This window comes from Cydia fagiglandana, chromosome 15, assembly GCF_963556715.1.
Source record: "Cydia fagiglandana chromosome 15, ilCydFagi1.1, whole genome shotgun sequence".
Lineage (NCBI taxonomy): Eukaryota > Metazoa > Arthropoda > Insecta > Lepidoptera > Tortricidae > Cydia > Cydia fagiglandana.
Genome location: NC_085946.1, coordinates 10,571,895 through 10,599,855, shown reverse-complemented (window position 1 = coordinate 10,599,855; position 27,961 = coordinate 10,571,895). Strand labels below are relative to the sequence as shown.

At 35.9% G+C, this 27,961-nt stretch overlaps 2 protein-coding genes across 3 annotated transcripts in view; one reads left to right on the top strand and one right to left on the bottom strand.

Annotated features, from left to right (window-relative positions):
• Positions 1 to 652: 652 nt before the first annotated feature.
• LOC134671341 (uncharacterized) lies at positions 653 to 20,695 on the top strand. Its single transcript, XM_063529167.1, has 6 exons — positions 653 to 1,155; positions 16,190 to 16,369; positions 16,715 to 16,836; positions 17,341 to 17,581; positions 18,065 to 18,327; positions 18,498 to 20,695. Exons 1-6 carry the CDS (start codon positions 1,011 to 1,013, stop codon positions 20,601 to 20,603), a joined length of 3,057 nt encoding a protein of 1,018 aa, XP_063385237.1. The 5' UTR covers positions 653 to 1,010; the 3' UTR covers positions 20,604 to 20,695.
• Positions 20,696 to 21,093: 398 nt separating this feature from the next.
• The window catches only part of LOC134671363 (inositol-trisphosphate 3-kinase A), a 172,667-nt gene continuing 165,799 nt past the window's right edge, over positions 21,094 to 27,961 (bottom strand). For both annotated transcript variants that reach the window (XM_063529200.1, XM_063529201.1), the window contains 4 exons: positions 25,688 to 25,760; positions 23,875 to 24,002; positions 22,411 to 22,662; positions 21,094 to 21,851 (listed from right to left, as the gene is read on the bottom strand). In XM_063529200.1, coding sequence (XP_063385270.1) covers positions 21,519 to 21,851; positions 22,411 to 22,662; positions 23,875 to 24,002; positions 25,688 to 25,760 — 786 coding nt within the window. In that variant the 3' untranslated portion in view covers positions 21,094 to 21,518. The remainder of the gene's footprint in view (positions 21,852 to 22,410; positions 22,663 to 23,874; positions 24,003 to 25,687; positions 25,761 to 27,961) is intronic.

Here is a 27,961-nt window from a genome sequence, read left to right as displayed (position 1 = left end):
AGGCCGTTTGGATAGTGATGTATATTTTTAGCACTGTAGCTCTACTTATGTAGCGACCCGAAAGAGAATGAGAGGGTTTTTTAGTCATAAAGGGAAACATTATGTTTTCGCCGCGAAAAAACGTAGGTACTCATACTAAGTTTTTTATTTTTTAGAAATTTTCTTTAGTTGTCTCTTTTTTTTGGAAATGTTATGTCTTGTTATGTATAAGTCAATTGTTTATTTACGTTTGCACAAACAAAGAAAAATGTACAAATGGCGGACTTTATGCCAAAAGTCATTAACCAGTCAATCATTGGGTCAAGTCAATGAATTATAAAAGAAGTTTAACCGTAAAGTACGAGTATTTAACTGTTCTTTATAATTTGCGAGAATCTCATACAAATGACGTATATTGTTAAGATGAGCCCGGGATTTAGATTTTGCATATCGTTAGACATTGAAAGGCTTTACCAACCGAGATGTGAAAAAATTCAGTATCAGTATCATGATGTAACTAAGAGTCGAGTTTTATCAAGTTTAAAATCCACATAATCCAGGCAGTAAACGAAAATCTTTCCCCTAACTAGCATCATCACTGCGTCACGTCAATCGAGGTACATATAGTATAGCAGGCAATAACCTTACTTATTATCCTTTACGGCGAGCTAATGCGAGGCGTCTGTCAAACATCTAGAGCGGGTATAAAAAAAGGAAGTGCCGAGTCGCGGGCGCACGCGTCGGGAAAATCATTCGATCATTCGTAACGCTCGGATCGAACGCCCGTTCGGAAAACTGTTCCATTTTCAAAATGAAATTCGAATTACGAACTCGTGTGCCAGTGTTTACGTGCTTGAGGATTTTATAATGTGGGAACGAGTGCGGCTTAAGACGGTTTTTGTTTTTTTTTAATTAGAAATTGCGCTTTGCAATGGATTTTATGGATTGTCTGTGATTATTTATGTTTAAGTTTATTTGGTTGTGATCGTACTTTAATTTATTGAATCAAGTTTATAAGAAATCTCAGCAAGATGATGTCTAAAAAGCAACTAGCGTGCATGCTGGCACTTCATATCGTATATCTCCTAGTTGGTGCTAGCATCTTCTACCACATAGAAAGTCCCTTGGAGCTACAGCAGAGGGCAGAAGACAAACTGGAAAGACTAGAAATCCAAAGTAAGTGAGCTAATAAGTATCGATAAGTATTCATATTCGCTTGGTGGCCTTAAACTAGTTGATTCTACATATCGATGCTAGAAAATTAGTACCTAAGTACTCGACGTGACATCTTGAGTACGCGTATAGACAGAAAATAACAGCTTTAAACAAAAGACAATAAAATTAACGCTCATGTATCTACTTAACAGACGGCTCCTGGTTTCATGAATACGTATGTACCTACTCAGTCAGCTGCGAAGAAAACCAGACCAATTTCTTTTCCAGACAAATTTTCCGTTAAATACCTAACAAAGAACAGAATCAAATACTTAAATGTTGTTTCCTAATTCAATTATTATATATGTATAAAAAAAACTTATAAACTATGAAAAGTTTGCACTTATTTAAATTTAAGTAATGTTTGTAAATGAATACAAGTTGTCACTACACCTTATAAAACAGTGCCCGGCGCGTCTGTCTGTGTGTATGTATGCTCGCAATAAACTCAAAAACTACTGAACGGATTTTCATGCGGTTTTCACCTATCAATAGAGTGATTCTTGAGGAAGGTTTCGGTGTATAATTTGTTAAGGTTTTGTGTAACCTATGCGAAGCCGGCGGTTCGCTAGTATTTAATAATTTCAGGTCCATTACGTAGGTATACCTAAACTGTGCAAAATATGTATAAAATCCTGGTACATTTGTGACTCTTATACCTTCAGTTTTCAAAGACGAACATTGAGTTCTAAATAACGAATCGGTTATTAACTTATTATGTGTGTATGTGTTACCACAAAACGTATTCAAGTATAACAGGCAAATGTCTCTCGTCATTTTTTTTTAATATGACCAAGCCTTAGGTACTTATACATATGTATAAACATGTGACCAGTAGTTAATCAGCGATAAGTGAATTAAATGCAACACTTCATGATATCTGTCCACTTCTGCACTGATGCAACTCCGTTTCGCAATGAAATGCCTGTCTATCGATCTCGTTAAGAGCTGGCTCTAAAAGGAATTAACCAGTAAAGGCATTTTATATGTAGGTATTTTTAACCATTCATTTTTAAATTTCAAATTAAATTTATTATCCTAAGTCCTAGGTTAAAAACAAGATTGAATACTGTAAGGACCAAGTAGGGTTTTAAATAAAAACACCAGACATTATAAATCCCCAGAATGTATCATTACTTGTTATCCACATATTACCTCAAAATAAAAGGATATTCATGTCTCTTCAAGCCACATAAAATCAAGTTTTAACAGAATCGACAATTGTTAATTATTGTCATAATAATTTTGTCAAATTTTCAACTAACTAGTTAAATGTTCAATGATTTGATTTCCCCGCTAATATTAAGAATAGGAATAAGAAATGTTTAATTGATAGCATCATTTATACCATTACTACATCATATAATATTATACTTAAGAGACACCGCATTTGTTGCCCTTACAATCTGATGAAAATTAATAAAAAGTGCATTAATAAATAATGCATAAACATAAATAGGTACTTGACATGGCTAATAATAACATCAATGATGAGTATAAAACACAAAACTACAGAGTATTATAAAGTCAGTATTTTGAATTACTTGTATTTTATATTCATCTGTGCACACTTTATAGTGATTGCAATATAAAATAATACTTAATTTGAACTTTGTTAGATTTAAACTATCGTGGAATAGTAACTCTAGATGCAACATCTCGTTAATCCATTTTGCACAAAAAAAATTTTAAGACGCAAAATGAATATCAAAATGTAAATCAGGGTGAAGAATTGAAGATATACGTCAAATTTTGTCAATATCTTTTTATTTTGTATACTTAAATTCAGTTAATTTTCTAATTATTGAATAGTTCGGCTATTTATTATTCAGTTTAATATTCCTTTAAAATAGCACAGGGACATTATACCACCGCAACAGAGATGCCACAATCAATTATGCACAATGAACATCTTATAACCTTAGTAATGAAAAGTGCATCAACTTTTCCCATTTCCTGAAGCATCACTCATTCACTCCACTACCCACGTCCATTGGTGCGTGTGTCTGTGTCACCCATTGTGTGTTTATTTCCACGACCGGGTAAAAAACGCGCCAATTGGCAACAATCAATTGACTACGTACAATTAACTAGAGTATTAGAAATAGCATCGTCTTAGTTGCGGCTTTATGCAGCGCACGCGATTCGAAGCGGCGTTCGAGGTTTAAAAATCGAATCTTCATTGATTTTTCATTACTCCCAGTTTGAGTTGGCAGGAACACGTCTTTAAAGTCTAAATTTGAAAAACTCGACTTTTATTACAAGCTCAAAAGGCTCAAAGTCGAGTTTTCTTTAATAATAGACTTTTTTAAGCGCAACTCAAAAAGACTCGTTTCTCCGAATAAAGACTCCGTCAACAATTTTTAGGTTTTGGCTAAAGCTAAGGTTCTAAGTACTTAAAGAAAATAGGCGTTATCATATGATTAGTGTATCTTGTATCATATGATTAGTGTATCACATTAAGTTAACAATCCAATTGCACTTTGAATTTTTTGTAAATAAACCGATAGTTAGCTGACTCAAAGTCTCTACAAAGACCTAGTTATGAGAGTAAAAGTAACTGCATTTCGTATTAAAGAAGTTGTCACATAATCTGCAAAATATGCATATGGAAAATTGACTGATCGCGGTCCAGACACGGAAACATAACACTATCACTTTTATAATCAAGCCAACAATAATATTCCTGGAAATTTACTATAACACAGAAAACTACAAAACAGACAAACAATTTCACGTGTTAATAAGACTTCCAAATCATAAATGACACGTAAACAAACATTATTTTCAGTGTTAATAAAATTCTACTCGTACTGCCGCGTGTTGTGCGTGTCGTAATTTCATCTGTTCTCGTCTTGTTATTATTCTTACATTTTATTAGTTGAAGAACTGCAACAAACTCTTTGTTTTTAAAGGATCTAAAAGTGTGCAGGGTTGCTCGCGTTCATAGGGACCGCATATTTGCTACTTTCTTCTTCTTTTCACCCTGTTAATCCTCTAATAATCCTCCCGCCCCAATAGACCCAACTGTTGCCCCAAAAACGGCGCCAATTAAATTTAGGGCGCCTCGTCTACAGCTGCGGTATTCGAACTTCAAGATATTCACAAGAGACGACACGTACTCGTACTAGATCCATTCTAGATACGTTATAGTTTAGATATCAACTAGTTCTCTATTGCAGCGCAATTCGGGCAACCAATGTCAATTTTGCGTTAGATAGAGTAAGATATTTAGATGTGAATTGGATCTCTAAGTCACATCATGTGGAAATCGTTCAAGAGTATCTCCAGAATCGTGCAAATATTAAATTTAGTTCTTAAACATATCGTTATCGTATCGTTAGGTCTTAAACATATCGTTATCGTATCTTGGTGATGTCTAAAAGAATCGGGCCCCAGGTCCGGGCCACTTTGGATAAGTGGGTGACAGGTTTCCTGAGGATATCCCCAATCTAATGCCACTTCTGCGTCTGGATCTCTTTATGTAGATATGGGTGCTTGCCCTGTTTTATTCATAATTGGGCGTTTGTGAATCAGTTAGGCTATAAGATACACAAGATTTGCCTCAAGCATTTGTTTTGCTTATTGTTTTACATACTTGGAGTTTTGTCAGTAGATCTACCGCATACTACAGTGTCTACTAATGGCTGAGTTGTACGTTTGTTTGTCACCAACATGGTAAATATAAAAAGGTTTACGGATGATTGGAATATACCTAATATGATTTAGCTTTTCTGTGAAATAAAATATGTTGATATTTTTTGTAGCAGCTGCATCATATACCTATGCCCATTGGGTCGTTTCGACCCACTGAATAAAAATCGCTCCTACTCATTAAAATTAGCAGGATAATGAGCCTGTAACCTCAAGGAGTTCAGAGCTAAAACAAGTTTTGGGCATATATGGGTTAAATATAGACTAGCGGCGGTTTTTGGAAGTTTGTTATTAGCAGCCATCGTACATTTTTGGTGCAGCGGAGTGGTGTTAACGGAATTGGTATAGAATAATTCCAACTGAAAGGTTAATATTAATGTAATTAACGCTAATTAATCATTAGGGTCAAAATTGTTTATACAAATTCCGTTAACACCACTCCGCTGCACCGAAAATGCTATAAAATGTACGATGTCTGGTTATTATTTAGGCAGCTATTCGCTATGCACATGACTGTTTCATTTTATGTACCTAGTGTTTCATTATATCAGTACTATACATAATTTTAGTCAGAACTGCACATTTTACACTAAGAGAAAAATCATTAATAAACTAAACTGGGGGAAAAAATGAAGTTTAGTAATAATTATAGACGTTTCACTATTTCTGTAAAGTTTATTTATTTCTACAAACAGCTCAGTAATCCTAAATCTAATTTCAAAAAACAGATAATAGAAATTGCAAGAACTATAGAAATTGCAAAAGTCAATTTGTTCCTATTAGTTGACTCTCCTTGTCCCCGGATTAAGTTTATTTTTGTAATTCTAAGTGTGTTTTTGTTATCCTTTTCTCTCAGTGTAGGCATAATGTGGCAATAATGATAACCTATTGTCAATACCGTCCGTAAAAGTATTCTTGTAATATAGTAATCTATTATTCAAGTTTCAGATGTTTTTATGCTATAATCGGCTATGTTTTTCACATTTTAATTTATTCCTATTAGTCCATATCTGGCAGTCTTCAATCAGACTAGCTAAATGTTGGCAATATACGGCACCATTATGTTTCAATTAGGAGCACATTATTAGGATACTTCATCTTTATAACGAGTGAAACATATTGAAAGGAGTGTTAACGTTAAACATTATTAGCCAAAATACTTAGTTGGAAGTTATTGTTTTACCATTGATTGTCTCACGTTCCAAAGTAGATTTTTTTGTGTAGTTTTAGGAATTTAATATTATTCTTTAAAGCTTTTTAACATTTGTCTCTTAGCTTTTGAAGCTTAAATATGTAAATTGGCCTCCATTTAGGTATGTTTTATCTACATAGGCAACCAGTAGGCTAGATTTTCACCATTTTTACTGTCCAAAAGCTCAACTTTCAAATACAACGTATCTTCACCTACTCACATTTTGTACGGAAGTGCGTACGTACAGTCGCCATCAGATACATCGGAGCAGCTAATGCGCTCACAAATATCTGAACACGCCTCTATTGTCAAGGCGTTAGAGTGCGTGTTCAGATGTTGTGAACACCTTGGCTGCTCAGATATATCTGATGGCGACTGTACAAGATTTACATAATCTACGAGTGAAATAGATGACAGTAGAAACTAACATAATGCTTACCCGCTATGTGAGTTTCTTTCAAAATCAGTTTACACTACAATGTTACAATGTAATCGCTAAACGAACAGTTAATTACTTATTGAATTGATCATTGTTCCTTGTACAGCGGGTATTATCTTTGTTTTGCAACTGGCATTTTCTAATCGAGTGAGTGAGAGGGAAAACTCTGACGATTCAAAGGTTTTGACGCAAGTGGCCATACCAAGTCTCGTTAAGTAGTCAAATTTATGTAAGTATTATTGTCAGACGACAGGATAATAGGTAATTATATCACTATTATTTAAGCCATAAGGTACTAATGTGTAGAAAATCCACTGTCTGACCACCAGTGGCGGATTTGCAGTCTTTGCCGCCCTAAGCCCCAGGCCCTGTAGCCGCCCCTTTCTCAGCACCCATCATATCGACTACATTTTGAGTTGGTTCTTGTTATCATCAGCGATGGACCCGGGTATGTCCTTAAACCACGTCCAAGACCACCGGTGGACGGGCAGCAGCGTCCCTCAAATTCGGTGTACTCGACTGCGATCGCCAACCCGCCTGCCAAGCGTGGCGATTATGGCATTCACCTGGCAAAATATTGGCCAGCCCTCTGATCACCAGAAGCCTCTATAATAATTTAATAATTCTTTTTTTCTACATTTGAAATTCTCACTCGTATGAGAAATGCATACATGACTATTGTAACTCTGGTAGTTAAAATGCAGTCAGTATTTAAATATTCACCTAAACATAACTCATGTTTAAAATCGCAGTTATTACTGAAAATTGCATCACATTCACTTAAATATGTCACATATATTTTAATGTGGGGATTAGTATACGTCAATTCGTGCGAAAACTTATGTTTATGGCCGTAATTAGACGTTAATGACCGAATTCTAAACCCATGTAGTCAGTCACATTGTCATTGTCGGTTTAGCGAAAGGAGGAAACTTCTTCACTTCAATGTTTTGTCTTATAGTGACAATAATATGTATAATACACGGTGGCTAAAAAATAAGTGCATTCCTGTTGCCAGGGAGGTTTTGGGATTATACTGAGCAACTTTTACTATGGGACCAACCCCGAAAACATGAAAAAAAATTGAAACTCCCATAGTAAATGGACCAGCCAAAATGTATGAAACAGCCAAATATTTTTTTCGCGACTTCGGGGTTGGTCTCATAGTAAAAGTTGCTCAGTATAATCCCAAAACCTCTTTGGCAACGGGAATACAGTTGTTTTTTAGCCAGCCTGTATAAAATTTGGCGGTTATAAACAAGATCCATTTCGCCTAGGTCCTTTTTTGCTTTTTGCACAAAAAAACGTACGTTTCGGTGCTCGGTGTGGTGTGATTTTGGTAAAAAAATCAAGCAGTCTAAATTAAAAACCGCAGCATTGGACGCCGCTCCGATGTGCGAAGCAATATGATAACCGCTTAAAACGCATTGCTATCATATCATGAAGACTGTACAACGTCCTCCCTTTTTCATGGCATTAACGACTATGTACTATAAAAAGAGGGTATAAAATCATGCATCAAAACAAAGTTTAGAAACCAAGTATTGTTTGCCCTGACGCGTCTGAGGCTTTAAAGCCAAAAAGGGATAAACAATTACAACTGTGTACTTTCAATGGTTTTTGTTACTTTAAACAGTTTAAAACGTGAAAGCTTGTTAGTTTTTTTTTTATAATGATTGTTAATAAACAATTAAATCTATCTTTAGGAAACAAGTCCGTTGTTTTATGACAGGATATTGCCCTCGTAGGCAAAGGAAACATGACCAATACACAGCACGTAGTCATGATTAATAGCAGAGTGACACAGACCTGAATTTAGCGCAGGTAATGGTTTAATGATCTAATGTGAACGTGTGGAAAATTCAAAATACATGTTTAACTCATCGAACACCCGGTACTTCCCATTTGTTTTGAAAGATTGATGATTTTCTAAACAAATGCACACTAAAATGACTTTTTCCTACTCAAGGGCTACAATCGCTACAGACCACATACTTATTTAAAATGCATATGTTACTGTAAAAGCCCGAAGTACGGCAAAATCTAGGTTTTACCGGTAAATCCACTAGGATTTACCGGTAAAAACTATTTTACCGATGCCAATCGGTAAAAGCCCGAAATGTTAAATCTTACTAGTTTACTTCGGGCTTTTACCAACACCGATATGGTAAATCCTAGGTCTTACCACGGCGACCGGTACTTAAAGTTTGAATCATGCACTGATTCTTGAGATTATTAGATGATAATTTTTAAGAAAAAAAAACCGACTTCTATGGGGCCCGATGAAAGATTATGGTAGATGGTGCACTATGTAGAAAAAGAGGTAAAACCACCCACTTTTCAAGTAGCATTTCGTTCCTGTAAGGCTCGCAGTTTTAACCTAATCTAACCCACTTTTGTTCGGTTCTGTGAGGATCGCAGTTCAAACCTAACGTAACCCACTTAACGGCGCATGCGGTGCGGTGTACGGGGGTTTGAGCGGGAGGGGTTGAGGATCAGTGCATGATTCAAACTTTACCGGTCGCCGTGGTAAGACCTAGGATTTACCATATCGGTGTTGGTAAAAGCCCAAAGTAAACTAGTAAGATTTAACATTTCGGGCTTTTACCGATCGGCATCGGTAAGACCTAGGTTTTACCGGTAAATCCTAGGTTTTGCCGTACTTCGGGCTTTTACAGTGACACATATACAATACCTATTAGGTACCTACCTAACATCTCATTGGAATACCGAAATCACGAAAATTTTATATTGCTTACACTTTTTAGGGTTCTGTATCTACCTCAAAAGGAAAAAACGGAACCCTTATAGGACCACTCGTGCGTCTGTCTGTCTGCCTGTCCGACCACCCCCCCCATGCCCCCTCTTTATCTCCGAAACTACTGAGACTAAAATTTTGAAAAAAAAAACTACACATAATAGTTCTTTACTATATCCTATTCGTATATAGATGACAGGAAAACCTATTAGAAATGTGCAGTCAAGCGTGAGTTGGACTTAATTACTTAGTTTTTGTTCCGACCCCTGCGGGTTTTTAACCGACTTCAATTTCATAGAAGGAGGAGGTTCTGTATTCGGTTGTGGCTATTTTTTTTAAGACATTTCATTCACGTTCCACATATTCTATATTTTATTCTATCAAAGTCAAAGTTTTTATTTACGAGAATCATGGTCAGGTACAATGTGATGGACTTAAAATAACATGGCTCAGCACAATTTACCATTTTAATGGCATGCAAATTAAAATATACAATTTGCAGAATTAATTATGCAGAATTAAGTATTTGTGAACAAATGTTTGGCAAATCCTAAGTGTCTTTTGGCAAAATAAGATTACAAACGCTCACTGGATAATAACCGGGCAAGCACCCAAAACATAAGGAGACCCAGACGCGAAAGTGGCATCGATTGGACATATCCTCAGGAAACCTGACACCCACCTAACCATAGTGGCCCTGACCTGGATGATGGCCGGCAAACGGAAACATGGTCGCTCTAAATTTACTTGGCGCCGTTCCGTGAAGCTAAAGTTGGGTGTATTGGGTTTGGGGATGGGGTGGGAGGACGTAACCAAAACTGCTCAGGATCGGAGTCAGTGGAAGATTATGATTCGAGCCCTAAACACCATGCTGTACATATTGTTTGTTGTGTGTTGTGTTGTGTTGTGTGTACTCCGTGCTGTATTGTATGTATTTGACATTCGGTCGTTTCTGTCAGTAGATATAAATTGAGATCGATAGTCAGGTGTCAGTATGAGACAATTAGGAATTACACGGGTAGGTACGGGTTACGGGTAGATAGGTAGTTTAGTTATAAGTAAGTATCTAAAACATACGCTAGACCGTAATATTATTTTTAGAATATAAACATTTAAAGTCCATAGGTTATCATGGCTTGAAATCAAATTATGACTTTTTGTTGAAGGAAAATGATGCCTTAAACGTACATGATACACATTAAAGAAAAAAATAACATTTACATAATAATAATTTAAGTAGGTCGGTCTGTGTGGAACAGGGAAAATTTAAATGAGTTATACACAACTCATACAAGAGGAAGTATAATTTGGTGGGGTCAGGAAACTACTTATATTGATAGTATGTAGGTACTGTGCCTACTATAGTCTCGACTACAGTAGACCCAAACCAAACGGACGACCGGGGTCATATCTCTATCACTTGCACCCTACCTTCGACCACGCGAGTGTGAATAAATAGTACATAGTAGTAGTAGTAGTAAAACACTTTATTTTACAAAAATCAAAACAAAACAGGAAAAATAACATATGTCATTAGTACAAAGGCGAATTTATCCCTTTAAGGGATCTCTTCCAGTTAACCTTTGAGCAATTGAGGGAGAACTGGACACGGTAGACATCCGTACACACTCGTCGAGAACCAAGATTCTCGGCACCGCGCCCGATCCTAATGGTGTTGTGTGTCTGTGTATGTATACAGGATCATTTTTGGACCGTTAGCCAAATTGTGCGAGATAATTAGGTAGGTCATACTGAACAACTTTTTCTATACGACCAACCCGGAAATCCCAAAAAAAATTTGGCCTTCCCATAGAAAACGTCGACGTCCACTCGACTAAAATGTATGAAACGTCCAAAAGAATTTTGTGATTTCGGAGTTGGTCCCATAGAAAAAGTTGTTGTATGGCCTACCTAATCAAGTAATCACCTCGCACGATATGGCTAGCGGTCCAAAAATGACCCTGTATACTTAGCAGCCTTAACTGAACCTAACCTTAACTAATGTAATGTCCTATAAACTATTTAAACATAGAATATATAGGTATATGTACAACTAAGACAAATCCTATAAATATATAAATAGGTATATATACAATTATACATTTTCTTTACTGAACAAAAATTTTACTAAAACATATTTTATTTAAATCACACTAGAACTAAATTATATCTGTAGGTTTGCAATACACAAATAGTTACCCTAATTATTTGGCCTAAATTTGCCGAGTAAATTAATGTTCCTCTTCAATCTAAGGGTTATCGCTTTGAAAGTAGAGTACCAGAACAGTTCGTTTATTAAATTCTATTAATAAAAATACCTACTTCATCTGTTTGGGTGCATCAAGCAACCTAGTTGATGACGCGTACAATTTTATGGTTCCTCTACACGATGGGTCAACGCCGGCCACTCCAAGGGACACATTTATGAGTTAGATGGAGCAAGTGATATAGCTATCTCATTCTACCGCATGGCTGCGTCCCTTGGAGTGGCCGACGTTGGCCCATCGTGAGCCATTATACCAATTTTACAAGTTGAGTGCGACCACCAAACCTCGTGCATGTTTGTGCGATTCTGAGGGCCTACCGCGAACACCGAAGTTCGCCAATTGCGGGCATCTTTCTCAGTCGCTCTAATTACGCCTTAATTAGAGTAAAAAAGTTAACTGTCCGCAATTTGAGAACTTCGGTGTTCGCAGTAGGCCCGCTGGCCTCCAATGCCGTTCAATCCCTGGGCTGTCCAATTGCCGGAACGTCCGATCTCTAGCCGTGTACCAATAAAGTCAATACCCCAATTGGCTTTTGGTATCCAAAATACAGTTTAGAAAGAGCATTTAGTTCATTATTTTATCAATCTGAGTCCATTTCTCCTGTTGGAAACAACTTTAACAGTACCTATCGTTTATTTTTTGGAATTAGCAGCAAGCCGATCTTGATTCGAAGATTACACGGACATTTCTAGATCTGCATTAAAATTCTGCTGTCACCTGAGGAAGACATAAGGAAAACAGAGGCCAGTAAAGCCAAACGTCCTACGCTAGCTTTGGAACTGACCAGAATTCAAATTAGGCTTTCCTCTTTGAAGATAGCGAACGGTGCGAATCCAAAACTCGCGAACTGATAGTGTGACCTTGACCTTATTAAAAAATTGCTAGTAAAGGAACAATGAACGCGCTAGTCTTTAAAGCCCTTCTTTTACTAGTACGAGTACCTACTCGTTTACATCGAAATATTTTAGATGTGTAAATATGTATTTCACGCTAGACCGGGCCTGGGCCGGGCCGGAGCTACCAGCACTTTGTGGAAAGCACCACGTGATCACCGATCAGCCGTCATAGAAAATGACATGCCGGCCCGGCCTAGTGTGAATCATCCTTAATTCTGGTTAGACGACTATTCTAAATATAAATTTGAATTGAATTGAATTGAATATATATATTCATATGTAATAAAAATAAAATATTCAGCAACTGCGAAGCTAAACGATTCAAAAGGAGTTTAATTGAAAATGCAAGCACAATTTGTCGCGCGAGTGTCAACACTCAGAGCAAATACGACTGAGGCCGAATCGTGCTTTCAGAATTAGCCGTTGATATGTCCCCAATGGGCATTAACGTGTCTGATCTCAGTTCCTGGTAAAATTTACACGAAAAATTTTCGACTGATAAAAGTTTAATTGTCATGATGGTAACGGGTTGACAACCATAATATAAAGGAAATAGTAGATTGTAAACCAAGGGATAAAAAACAACCAATTACTGACAAGAAGATACATATTTCGAGTAGAATACCTATATATGAATATAATTTGAGTCAGGATGGGTGCCTTTCATCCGAGTTAAACACTACTTTTCATTACAAATACAAGGAAAGTAAAATACATATGTATTTTAGAAACGCAAAAATATAAACTTATAGTATTTCTTGAAGGAATTTTCACTGAGCAATTTAGGTAAAAGGATTATCTACGGAATCGGAAGTTAAATATCAGGATGTAAATTATGCAACATATCCATTTAAAAACGATTTTCTATTACTAATCTAAAAAAAATAAAAAAAAATAGTAAAACTCCTTAGAGCCGAAATGTAACACTTTCAACCCGCTTCACAGATAAATAAACAAATTAGCCACATTCAGAGCATGAGGAATAGAAAAAGTTATAGTTCCAGTGAAGGATAATGCTAGTCTGGTGGCAAAGAGGTGTCAATAATTAGAAAGATGGTACATATTATCCACGCTTATCGTATTGTAAAGAAAACAAATACGATCTAGCAGTATTTATACAATGTCACGAAGAACGTTAACACGCTAGATCATTTAAGAAACAATCAAGCAGTAACTTTTGCAAATACATAGGTAGATTACCTATTAACCAAGTAATTATAGCTATGTCACGATCTTAATAATTACAAGAGTAGTAAAAGTAAATAAGAAAAAGGCTGCCTTGTGAAAAAAAATACAGTTGCATTAGGAGCACGTAAAAAATGCAAAAATAAATTAATATACAGTATTCACAAGTGGCAAATAAAATTATGTGAAGGTAGGTAATTTATATGTGAAGATCAAATAGTCTATGACAAATTATAAAACCATCTGCAGGAAATGCAAATCCATTCCATGCCCCTCCCAAACAAACCGACGTTAATGAAATTTTGAATTAAATTAACATGATTAGCTTTGGTAAATTCTCTGAAAAACAAACAAATTCCTCTTCTTCTTCGTTACACTCTTGACAGAGTGGTCGTAGCCATTATGTAAACTTTTGAGCGCCTCGTTTAACGACACGTCGCCATTCCTCCCGTAGAGCTGCTTTCCGTGAGCATTCGCTTACCGTGGCCGACACAATGACTTTGATTCGGTCGGTCCATCTCATTGGCGATCTTCCTCAAGCCCTGTCACAAACAAATAACAACAACAAAATATCAATGATCATTGAAAGAAGCGGGTGTCCCATTCGCGTGCTTTTCGCCAAACGTCCTTGATACTGCTCTTGACAGTGACTGCAACCTCCAAACCACAATGAAATCAGCACAATATCGTAAATAGGTTTTATGTTCAAGTAATGGTAATCACGGGACAATGAAGACACTCCTTCAAACCGCTATAAAACGGATCAATGGGACATGTAGCATTAAATCTGAATAATTACTTCCGTGACCGCAAATGACCCTTTGACGGCATTTAATTCAATAATTCTGAAAAATACGTAGGGTAATGATGCGTGTCTAGTAAACATGCGTTCTATAGAAATGTCTTCGAAATATGTCCTTCTTACTTATCCACTGCCGATGGTTTCAAAGTATTAAGAATTTTGCTTAACATAAATAGTGTATGAAATATGAGCTTAAAATTGAGCGTAGTTTTCAAGCATCGCCTTTAGATGAAAACAATGCGGTTAAGAATGCGAAGGAAGATTATTCCCACTTGTGATAAAACAATTGAACTACAAACACAATTGTTTATGCTGAAAAAATCTAATCTTTAAATACCTACTTGTTGTCTTGTTTACATAAAGTACTTCATTGCCTCTAGTGACGCATGGTTCACAAGCATTTGTTCAATCAACTTATTAAGTTTCTTATTAGTCGCCTTATCGAGGTAATTTATTTGGTTTGTACTTTGCGATGTTACGTTCTCTCAAGGCTTCATGATCTGAAGTCGTTAGCTACTTTCCATTTCAAGGGCACACAAAAACTCGCTCTTTTTGCTTGTAAACAGTGAGATTCTGCTAGGTTTTTTATAGGAATTAAAGCAGTCAAAGAATCGATTGTATTCGGATCACCGCGAAGAATTCGACTAATTTGTGTGGAACAGTGCGTAAAATTGACGTTTGTAAGAAGTGCAAGAAGTAATTACTGCCCTATATTTACTTTTTATCGCGTTTTAAAACCTTTTTGTTAGCTAGTCATTTGATAATTGTACAAACGAGTACGTACTTACTTAATTAAGCTACTTTGTTTTATTACAAACGTAGTATGTTCTTTATTGAAAAATATAGGTCATTTATGTAACTTGTAATTAAACAATATTAGATTTTGACTGAAATAGTAAAACCAAAACGTATGATCATAAAAAAATCACAGATACAGCTCTCGTCATCATTCATCGTCATCCAAACATCTATATTAATTATACTCGTATTGTAATAAAATTTAGTAGGTATTGACTACATGAAATATTCAGCAATATTAATATTTTAACAAGCGATAATATAAATGAGAAGAAATTAGTTTAAATGGTCAGTAAGTTAAAGTAACGATCGTTTGTCTTGATGAGCTTGACATGTGCGCATGCAAATTTCTACAGTGACCAACATTTCCTGATTGTTTAGGAGTGACGCCATTGATCCGTCTAATGATAGAGACTTTAACTTACAATTAGATGGTAATCAGTGTGAGGGGTAATATTGTATTTGTTAAGTCAATGTTACATTTATAAGTCATATAGTTTAGTTTTATTTATTCTTAGGTTCATTTTAATTTATAAGTGTTTTGTATGTTTTATTGTTACATTTATATGTGTGATTCAGAATTTGTCTTGATTATAAATGTATAACATTTCCCATTAGAATTACCCATATCACGTATCGTAAATATATCAAGAATTTTACATTTAATTTCGATTTAAGCACTAAAACTTAGCTTAGGGACTACTTCAAACTTACATTGTAACATCAAAAATAATAAATAAATATCTTTTAGTCTGTACCTATACATAGATTAGCTACTAATGTTTATTGTACCTATCTTAAATCCTACTTAAATATTTTTCATTTTCATTTTGATTTGATGTCACTATGTACCTAAGTTCGGATTGGCTTCTTATTCGAACTAATTTCCTCAGAGATAATTTGACAGTTGAAATTCACTTTGTAACCACCAACCAAGATTACTTACTGTAATGTAGAAACGTAACACTGATACCTATTTAAAAATTTCTCCTTAAAATTTTCAGACCTTCTCTACGAAAACTACATTCCAAACGACCCCGAGAAGCAGGATGTCATCCTCCGGAAGCTCTCGGACTATTGCGGCAAGAGCGTCTTCAACTACACGACGGAAGATGCGGAACCACCAATCAAGTGGGACTTCTACCACTCTTTCTTCTTCTCTTACACTGTCGTCAGTACAATCGGTAAGGAAATTGTTATTTCTCTCATTCATTCAATAGCGGATATTCGTATTGCATCCCTACTCCACCTCATTGTTTCGGAACTCAAGGTGCGCTGTTATGACTGTCTTAGTTCAACCCACATAAACCACCACACTTACCCTGACCCTGATGCCCTGCAGAGGTTTTCGTGAGGGACTTCATTCTGAGATTCTTCCAAAAATTTGTGCAAAGAATTTTGAAGAGTCATGGGAGTTCCAAGCACTTATAAACTATAGTAACCACTTACCTTCAGATGATCTGTAAGCTAATTTGCCATCAACATTGTATAAACACTAATAAACCTAACTTTGTTTAAATGACTTCCAGGTTACGGTAACCTGGCGCCGACCACTCATCTCGGCCGCATCCTCATGATCTTCTACGGCCTGTTCGGTATCCCCATCAACGGTATCTTGCTCGCCAACCTTGGTGAATACTTCGGATTGCAGGTGAGATTGTGTTCTGTTTACTCTCGCAGTTAATTTATGAAAACTACCAGCCTACTGTCTTTACAAATTGTTACTGTTAATAAATGTGACACAGACCTAATTTATGATATTTCCATAGATTATTTGAGAAGATAGTAAGAATCCTACGTATATTCTTTTTATTTTTTATTATTTTTAATACACAGCAAGAATCAATAGGAATGTATCAGGATAGGCATACAAATCGTATTGAGTCTTTATAACCAATTATTGCATACCTTAAGGAAATATAACTTAATTTGTATACTTTAAAGTAACTTGTCAAATATAATATCAGCAAAAATATCCAATAACTAAAATAACGACAGTTTCCATATAGGTACGGTTGTTAGTAGGTAGTCATTTTAATAGTAGCAATCACGCCAAAATAGTACAACGCCTTTGACTTACTTTGAGCAAAGATATTAAGGTCGTCATTTGTCAGTTAACCATTTGTTTCTAATTCATGTATTCTTCCATTTTCAGCTTATCTCAGTGTATCGAAAATACAAAAGACGGAACGAAAAACGAGCCAACAACTTGGGCTACTTCTTTCATAACCTTGGCATGCTGGGTCAGATCTTCCTGTATCTGGTCCCAGGTTTCCTGTTCTTCATATTCCTACCCGCTTGTATCTTCGTGGTATTTGAGGGGTGGGACTACGTGGCATCTATCTACTATGCCTTCGTTACACTCACTACTATTGGATTCGGTGATTTAGTTGCAGGTAACTATTCTAACTATTATGAAGATTTTTTAAAGTTTACAGTTATTTGAAACAAATGCGAAATGTTATAGCGATACTTGTATAAGTTGTATAAGACTACTCAACTGTAACTTATGGCCCAAACGTATAATATACATGATTTAAAAAATAAAAATAAAGTAGGTACCATATTGATACTATTAGATACTAACCAAAAAAATCAGACAAAATATAAAAAGAAACCTTTGGAATAACAAACCTATAAATTTTCAATTTTCAATCTATAATAAATATTTTGTCTAAGATAGATAAGAGTGAAGAGAAAAGATATTCAGTAAGAGTTAATCAAAGACATTTTCTAGTGGGTACCTATAGCTCTCAGCTCAATTAGAGCTTTTGTAGTAGACATACGAGTAGTTGAATGGGTTTACAGATGATACACACAACAATGATCGACATAAAATGACTTCCTTTTACTTACAATAATCCGTATCACATTTTTAGGTACCGTCAACAATGGCTTTGCAAATGGCTATTTCATCACATACCAAATATTCCTAATTTGCTGGATTACCTTTGGCCTCGGCTACATCGTAATGTTACTGGGATTCATCACCAGCGGCATGAGATCAGAATCCGTTCATCGCTTGGAGCAAAAATTCGCCAATCAGTTCAAATCAACACAAAACAGGATCCTTCAAGGCTTTACTAAGGATATGGCCGTGATAAGGAAGATCATAAACGAAGCCAACCTAATAAAACTAAAGGTTTGTTTGTTTTGCAAAAGTCATAAATTTCATACTTTGTAATTAAATATCACTGGTCTACCTTAACCGTACTCATTATTAAAATACGCTTCTAAACTTCTTTAGTACCCTAAAAACAAATATTCTCAACCTCGTTTATGTTTACTTCATGTATACTTTTTTTATTACAGCCAGTGTACGTAGATACAACGCCTCGTCTAATAAGAAGTGCCAGCTGTCCTAATCTAACCTACGATGTGGAACCAAGAGGTCCGATCACCAAAAGAAGAAGAGCTAACTCCGAGAACATTTACTTATCAACTAGAGATATTCTACGAATACAATCAGATACAGATTTACTTGGAATAGATAAAGATAAAACATTTAGTGCAACTGCTATTGTCAAACCAGCTGAGTTATTAGCAAGAGTTGTTAATGTTTTGGGTGGATTCGAACCACAGGAGCAAGAAAGAGGCGTTCACATGTTTAACGATGAGGAAATTTTGGCAAGTGAAAAACCACCAGTATTCAGTATTGGCCAAGATATCATTAGAAATTCACCCAAAAGGACGAGAGCTTGCAGCGTAGCCGTCCCCAATTATAAGAAGGACTCTGTTCCTACGATAGATCATGATTTAACCTGGACAAATGGAGATACAGCAGATAAATTTAGAAAAGAAGCTAATATTAGGACAGGCAAGCTATCTCTCCCTGAAGGTATCACAGTCAATCCTGTCCACGAAACACAACCTAAAAGTATATTATCAAAAATATTCAGAAAATCAAGTTCCACTGAGGATCCTTCTGACTACATTAAAAATTCCATGAAGGGTAGAGTCAGCATAGCCCAGGGAGTTAATGAAAACGTTACTAGTAAGCCGAGGCGTGGAAGTATTTTCCCATCATTTAATATAAATGAGGATGATGATCAAGCTCAAGCTTATAGAGAGAAAACGAAAAAAGGGAGGCGCAGTATTTTCCCTACATTTGATTTTTCTGAAGATACCGACGAGGATGAAGCTGCAATTAAGAGGTATCAACAGAAAAAGAGACACAGTATATTTCCTACATTCGATTTTAATGAAGATGCGGATGAAGATGCTGGTCAAGCTTACAGGGAGAAAACAAGAAAAGGCAGACACAGTATATTCCCGACGTTTGATTTCAGTGATCCCGAAGAAGACATGGCTAATAAATATAAAGAGAGCACAAGGCGGGGTAGGCGAAGTATATTCCCTACGTTCGATTTTAGTGAGCCTAAAAATAATGACGATGATGATGATACAATAGATGAACAAGAAGTTCAAAAGTATCAAAATAGGACCAAGAAAGGACGTCTTAGTCTTTTCCCAACCTTTGGAAAATCTAAGAAAAACGATGAGGAAGACGTTATACCAGAGAATTCTGAAGAAGTTACAGATTATAAAAATAAAACAAGTCGCGGTCGACTAAGCTTGTTTCCCACATTTGGTAAAAACAAAGCTAGTACTTCTAGTGAACCAACAAGCGACTTAGAAGCTAGTATTAAAGAGTATCAAAGGCGAATAGGACAAGGACGTGCAAGTATATTCTCGGGTGATAATGAAGACGATAATTTTGATAGTAAATTGGAGAATTACAAGAAAAAAACTAAACGGGGCCGCGGTAGCATGTTCGATCCCGACGTTAACTTATCTAGTCTTCCCGAGACGGAACAAGTAGAAGTATTAGAACAAACGAGCGTAGCCGACCTGCTACGCGCTTTAGCAATGTTGGAGACTCCTGGTCCTGGCAGTTCTACCAGTAGCGTGGAACCTACAGGTATTTTAGACTTGCTAACTGGAGGCGCTCCACCGCCCGCTTCGACTAGGAGGCGAGGTTCAATAAGACCAGAATTCACACTTCCACCTATTCCGGACCTACCTCAACGCAAACCGGAACCACCGCCCGAAGCTACAGAGTCGGCAGGTCCTAGAAGAAGAAGAGTATCCGGCAGAGGAACAGCTCCGCAGTTCACACCAACATTAGCTACGGTTGTAGCTGGTGCAGAGCTTCAAACAGCTGCGAATGCTAGAGAAAACCGTATGACGATGATTACTCAACCCCCTCCTACCTACTCTGAGAGCGTCGATGAGACCCTCCAGCCTAAAACAAGGAGGTATTCTCCGGCCCCTGGAGGCCCGGGGAGGTCCAGTGGACCCGTGCCGAGATTATTCTCTCGTGTTCGTAAAGAAAGTGGTACCAGTATAGAAGAAGCAGACTCTAGACGCGGTAGTCTTACGGACGTTGTGATAGATAATAATAAAGACAACACGTAACACAGTGCCTTTGTAGTACAATTTAATATTTAATTATTTGTTAGTAATATCGACACTAATTTATAAAATATACGCCGTCCAATTAGTAAAAACTTGTTTGTTTATCATTCCTTCGTCATATGATTAATATTTTGATGAATCTAAAAAAAAATCAATAATCTCCATTGGTAAAGTCGACGTCAATTATCTTACAGTTTTGCACCTTAGGCGTAATCAGGCGAAAAGTGTAAATATTTCTTTGACGTCGACTGTATACTTACATTCTGTACAAGCAAATGCAGCAAGTAGCAAATAATTCGCAAGAATAATATCGTAGAAGTTGTTTTAACAGTTAAACTAGACGGCGCTAAATACATTATGCAAAACTTACGCTATCCGGTCTGTCAAAACAAATTCTACGACACGAGTAAAATAATATACCACTTCGCTTTGTGGTTTTACTATTCATTTCTATATGATTAGGAAGAAAGGCGAAGATCAAACAAGAAAATATGTGATTATGTTTTAATTTGTATCTCCAGATTACTTAGTCTTATGTAACCTATAAATCTAAATATATTTAGTCATTACACTAATATAGTGTAGGCACTTACAACAAAATAAATAACTAATTATTACGTGAATCCTGATACATTAACACATTAAAAAATCCACATTCAGTTCAGACTAAACAATAAATTTGTCAATAAAAATAAATTGCGGGTCCCTTAACTAAGCATGAGTATTTGAAACGTCTTAGCAACAATACCGGAAGGGTCATAATACTTAAGTAATATTTACAACAGTTACGTCCACTTTTGATTACAATTCACGTAAAACAACTTCATTAAGCGAATGTCACTCGCGATGCAAAATTGCAAAAATGTGCTCAGCACAAGTCAGATCTAAAAGACAGACTTAAATAGTCAAATAGCATCAAGTTGCTAAACTGTCCTGTCTGACAGTTTTTTCTATACTCTGCTCTGTGTTTGTGTCATTCTCGTTTATCATAGTTTCAAATATTGATATGAGATTATCAATTCCGATGAGGTAACCATCTTCATGGTTTCCAACTTTCCAAGATGAGTTATGGTCTATGTTGACGTTGTCGGGCACTGGGACAGTTTTGGCGAAGTCGATCATCCAGATGGATGCGCGACGCTTGTCGTGAACGAAGAGTAGGGAGCTGCCAATCAGCTCGTGTGTCCTGAAGAAGTGGGACTCGATCAGAGTCGCACGGATGCTCTTTAACCTTTCCAAGTATCTGGCCTGAAAAAATAAATAATGTAGATTAATATACTACAAAACTTATGGGAAATAGTAAAACTTATGGGAACAAAATATATGTAGGTAATATTTTGCGATCTGGGAGATTTTGTAATAGACGATTATACGAAAAAAATATGTTTCGTAGTTCCGAGTAAGTACAAAAAAGGGAAAGATACAAATATTTCGAAAAAGGTTTAAGTAACGCCTACTCGTAGTTCAATTTAAGATCTTGACGAAACCTGCATACATTTGACAAGAAATTCAGTTTACATGAAGTTCCCAAGTTCTATACCTACAGGGTGGATATTATACCTACATATAGCTGAATCCTTGTCATTTATACCCATAATGAGCAGTCTGATTTGTTTCATTATGATGACTCCTCATTATAGTTCTCTCACAGAAAATATTTATATACATATAAGATACCTATACATATTATGAATTTGATTTCAACATAAATTCGGTTGCTCAAATATGCAAGCTAAAAAAAAGAGTATCATATATGAGTAAGAGTATTAATATAGTATAAAGTTGGTAGTTCTTAAAGTCAACTTACCGGGGCATTAGGGAAATTGCTGGTAAACTCCTTAAACGCCTCCATGATCTGGTCTCTGGACTTGGTGGTCTTGAAGTCTTTGGAACTGGTGCCATCAGCTTTCTTGACGCCGTCGATCCTGAAGCCAAGGGTCGAAGTGGAACTGATGGTTTCCCTCCAGATCATGTAGCGGGGCTTCGTGACGCCTTTACTTCTGTGCTCCTCTTCAGAAGGCGCTTTGGGATCTATTTGGATCATTTTCTCATACATATCCTGGAATAGAAACATCACGTTTAGGTTAGAAAGATAGGTAATTAAAAGCACAAAACATCATCAATATGGAAATCAAGCAGTTCAATTAAGTAACATAAAAAACATGAATATTAAATTAGCATAAACGATTTGAATTAAAAAGGGCGAATACATCTTAACTCGTGTTTCAAATAAAAATAATCACAGTTTATAAGCTGGGCGATTACGAAACTGACTTAGCCATAACGACTAGCCTAATTTCGAGTGGTTTAATGTCTTACGTCAACGAATTGATTGAATCAATTAAACGCTATAATGAAACAAAAGAATGATTGTTAATTTATGATGTTTATGCCATTTTATCCTCACGTATCTCGTTCTTGGCTTTAATGGGCCTTGTTATTTATAAACAGTTGTGATAGTAAGGCTATTTATATAAATCAACAACGAACAATGACGTCATTGGTCATAATCTAGTCTTAATTGTCGTGAGGTCAATAAAGAGAAATGGTTGACAATTAAAAATAAAAAACAAGTTTCTTCTGTCGATATGGTTTCTTATCATGTCCATTTCATATTGCCTACGATAATATCCAACGACATTGCGGTATCCCGCAGTAAAATAAAAGTAGGTAGGTACAATAAACTTGGCATTGATGATCCCAAAACAAATTAGATTAGATTTTTGATTATATAACACAAGTATCATTAATATAAGTTGGATTGTTTAAAATAATTGTTTACTGCATTACAAAATTAAATGTTTAATGTGTTTAAATTTTTATTGAATGTGTACAAAAATAAACATGATTAGCGATCTGTAAACTGGTTTTCTATATCATAAATATATATGTTGGCACCATCCAGGTACGGAATTCTTAAAATAAAACTATTTACGCTTTATAGAGGTAAAAGATAGTAGAAAAAGTAAGAGCGAATCACCTAGCGTGCTACGGGCAAGTGATGCGGAGAGATGAAAGTCATGTGACGTGAAAGGTACCTATTACGAATAAATGTGGAGGGAAGTAACGGTAGAGAAAAACCGAGGAAAAGGTGGATGGACTGTGTGCGAGATGATATGAAACCAACCGCGCGCGGTTGGTAACTACCAACGCGAGTAAGTGATGAGATGAAGGGTGAGAGAGAAGTATGGAAGAAAAATACATGATGCGCCGACCCCAAATGAATGGGATAAGGGCAAGCGAATGATGATGAAAGGTAAAAGATACTTACTTTTCTTAGCTTCGTCTTCTCCTTGGCCTTAGCTAATTCCTCCTCCAAATATGTCCTGACTCCGATTTTGCAGTCCATGACGCAGGGGCTGTCGAAGTTGCTCAGCAGGTCTTGGAGTTGGAGATATACTGGTAGTTGGTGGTTAAGAAATATTTTGGTAACTGGCTATTATGGCTATTTTCTAACTGATCACACGGCAGTAAGTAAACTTTTCTGTATATGGAAGTAAAGTTTGTAATACTAAACTAATTAAGTACATCGTAATTAATAGTGCTGTTACTGTCAGTCTACTCTAAAGCGGTAAAGTATTTTCAGTGTCCATTGCCAACCTGCCAATAGGGCCTTTAAAAATCAACCTAACGAGCAAGCACGGCTAATCTAACCGCTAAAGCAATAATAATTATTGCTAAAATAAACATCATTGCAGCTTCACAAGACGAGATAGTTTGGCCGAACTAATTCTAAGTGCATTAAAGGTCATATAGATGTTTACGAGCTACCTAACTTATCTTTCCCATTGCTAAGGGGCTGATGTCCATAAATTACGTCATCGACTTTTGACGATTTTTGACCCCCCCCGCCCCCCCCCCCCCTCCTAAAATCATCAAAAAATCATGCTTCGAATGACCCCGTTTCCTCCTGCGTCACGCTACCATCATCCGATGTCCAGACCCCCCCCCCCCTAATTTGAAATGACGTAATTTATGAATAGCCCCTAATGGTTAAAAATACAAAACAAACGCAATTTATTTCGACATTATAGTTTGATGACCCTAGATTTTAATGTAATGAATATAACAAAGGTAGAATTGATTATATGCGCCTAATTTACTCATAATCTCTGCAGCAGTAAGTATTCACGTTTGGTTACATCATTGACCTCTTAAAGTTTAATCACTTTTCGCCACGTGTTCTGAATCATTGTTAAATATAAAATTAGTAACGATGTTATGATCATATCAATGAATTAACGTTGCTCAGTCTATCATCCTGAGACCCAGAAGCAATTGTTTTGTTTTTGAAATTGGAACCCTTAGTCACACATTAAAAGACAAAATTGATTTTAGAATATGTACAAAAAATTGTACGCAGGGACTTAGGAGGCTATTACTCAGATTTAGTATGGGAGTAGAGATCAAAATTGTGGCAGTTGTTTTCGGTGATATAGTTATCCTGATAACTATCATCAGCAGAGCTCGGATAGGGTGAGCTATTTGCCTTATAATTTGACATGTCTTATGTCATATATAAGGCAAATAGCTCACCCTATCCGAGCTCTGATCATCAGTCATTAATTAAAGAGATGACGAAGATAATTATTAAAAATATGAAATGGACTAGCGTTATTCGTAAAGACTTTTAAAGTTTGACAAGCCCTTAATAATCGTTTATCTTTATCCGTCATTTTTACTTTTGTGATTGTTAGAAAGGGACAACATTTAGCAGAGTTGCTAGGTTTTATGAATTAATTTAGTTTAATAATTTAACTACTTTGGAAATTAGAACCTAATTAGCAATAAACCTATATTTTATCCTTCCTTTTAAATTCTATAATTGCTATTTTTTAGAGTTCCGTACCCAAAGGGACGGGACCCTAAGTATTACTAAAACTCCACCGTCCGTCTGTCCGTCTGTCTGCCCGTCACCAGGCTGTACCTCATAAACCGTGATAGCTAATAGTCAGTTGAAATTTTCACATATGATGTATTTCTGTTGCCGCTATAATAAATACTAACAACTCTAAAAAGTACGGAACCCTCGGTGGGCGAGTCCGACTCGCACTTGTCCCGTTTTTTATATTGAAAAAGGATACGTTCTCCATCGTCGCACGTGACTTGGCCCTTGTACTCCGGGACGAAAGGCCGAAGAATGTCTTTCATCAGCAACTGAAACCAACAAACACACAAATTAGGAACTTCCATAATCATATTTAATAAATAATTAAAATAAAATAAAATCGTTCAGGACAGTAAAATCCATAGGTATCGCACAAAAACTTCATCATCATCATCATAATATTATTATTATAGCTCTCCCTGAGCACTCTCTTCGAGTACGCCGCTTAACCCATCATCTTATCTTTTCTTATTAAATAATAATGTTGATGATGATTTATTTCGGACAATAAAATCTTAAGTATCACATAAAGACTTATAACTAAATTACTATTATTACAAATATTGAAAGTAGGTTCTTAATAACAGTTCCTCGGAGTTTAACGGTAAGAATGATCGTCTGAGCTCGATTATTAGATGGATGTCAGGATTTAATGTATTGCTTGTTCAATGCAAGAATAATAAGAAAAAACAAGTTTAGTTTGTATTTAAGATTAAAGGTTTATGATCAGGAAATTCACTTTTTTTTTCAAAGCTTAAAACCCCGAATGTTAACTTAGATTACCTAATCATTCAACTTGAATACACATTTCATCATGCATTTCTGCCACTTTGCCTCAAAAAATAAAAATCTGTATTCATATTTAGTAAATGACAGTAATTTTCGTCCTCCAAACTACTTATAATAGCAAAAAAGTAATCAGTCGTTGAACTGCGTTTTTATCGAAATAGTTTGGTAATTAAAAATAAAGTAATCTATGACGCATGCCTAACAATTTATCACTGGCTGACGTCAATCGAATAACTGGAATGGTCAGTTTCAGTTTAAACTCAAATCCATTTTAACATAACTGATTCCCATGGATTTAGAGCCATAAAGTTCCTATTTTGGGTCAGTCTCAGTTAGATTTATCCAAAAATAGCTACTAACAGTTTCAACAAATTTAGAAATCTTTAATTTGTTGCCTACATTAACTAGGTAAGGTAGGTAGGTTTAAAAGGTGATGATTTTGAAGGTCTGTTTCGAAATATTTAATATCTAAATATGCATAGTTGTATTTAGTAAAATGTTTGACACTTATTGTTTTTTTGGTACTATGCAAATCATCTTTCGTCAACAATACTAAGTCCAAGTAGCTGGGTAAAACCAGTTAAGTCGATGAAACAGTTAAGTGAGTATTTAGGATTTTCAAAAAAACTCTTATTTACCCAGTTAAGAAAAAAATCAATAACATATCTAAATTACACTATTAAAAGTAAAGGCGGACAGCAGGGATAGAACTAGTTAGATATAATTTCCAAAAACAGACTTTGGATGGTTCGAGGAAAATGATGTAAGTTAGTGGTATGGTCAAAACAATAATCTGTAGTTTATATATCTAAGCGAAATAGACTAATAATTTAGCATGAATTGATTTCACATGAATTTCGCAATCGATAGAAATAAAGAATTGACTTAATAAAGAAATATCTATGTATATCGATAGAATAGTAATGAGACTGTATACTGTATAAAGAAACGACAAAAAGAATCGAATGGAAACTATTATAATCATCATAAAAAACGCGGCAACAGTATTATTAATTATGCTCCAAGAATAATAACAGAAACAAGTCTAAATAAGGATTCGAAACCACTTATGCGAATTCCAAATCGCATAAACACTTTAATGATAGACTACGTGCAATAAAACACGTCCATATATGCGAGCCATGTGACGATCTCCGATCACATATTCCTATGACTCACAAAGAGAAATTAGGAAAAATGAGGCTGTGACACTGGAAAACCATTTGTCATAATTCCTACTACTTGTAACACATATGGTTATATAGGCGGAAAATTAACAGCAACTTTTTAAACAAAAGAATGGCATCAGTTAAGGGGTAATTAGAAATCTCATTCACGACTTAGTCATGCGGTTTTACTGAGTAATCTCCAAATCTTCCTATCTTACTTAAGGCTGTATTGTCCATTTACGGGACGTAGGCACTGTAGGACGTCCTGGTGTACAATAAGGTTTTAAGTATGTAGCAAGTACTTGATAGTAGCGAGGTAAAGACCCCTATATATCTGCAGTCCAAAGTTTACAACTCTGCACTCCTAGCACGAGTATGCTGCGATAGTATCACGCGACATAGATTATACCGGGTCATTTTTAACAAAGTTAAGCAACCACATCAAAAGTAAAAGTAAAAGCTAGGTAACTTAGATGGTCTTATACCTAATTGATTGATTTTAATGGACTTTC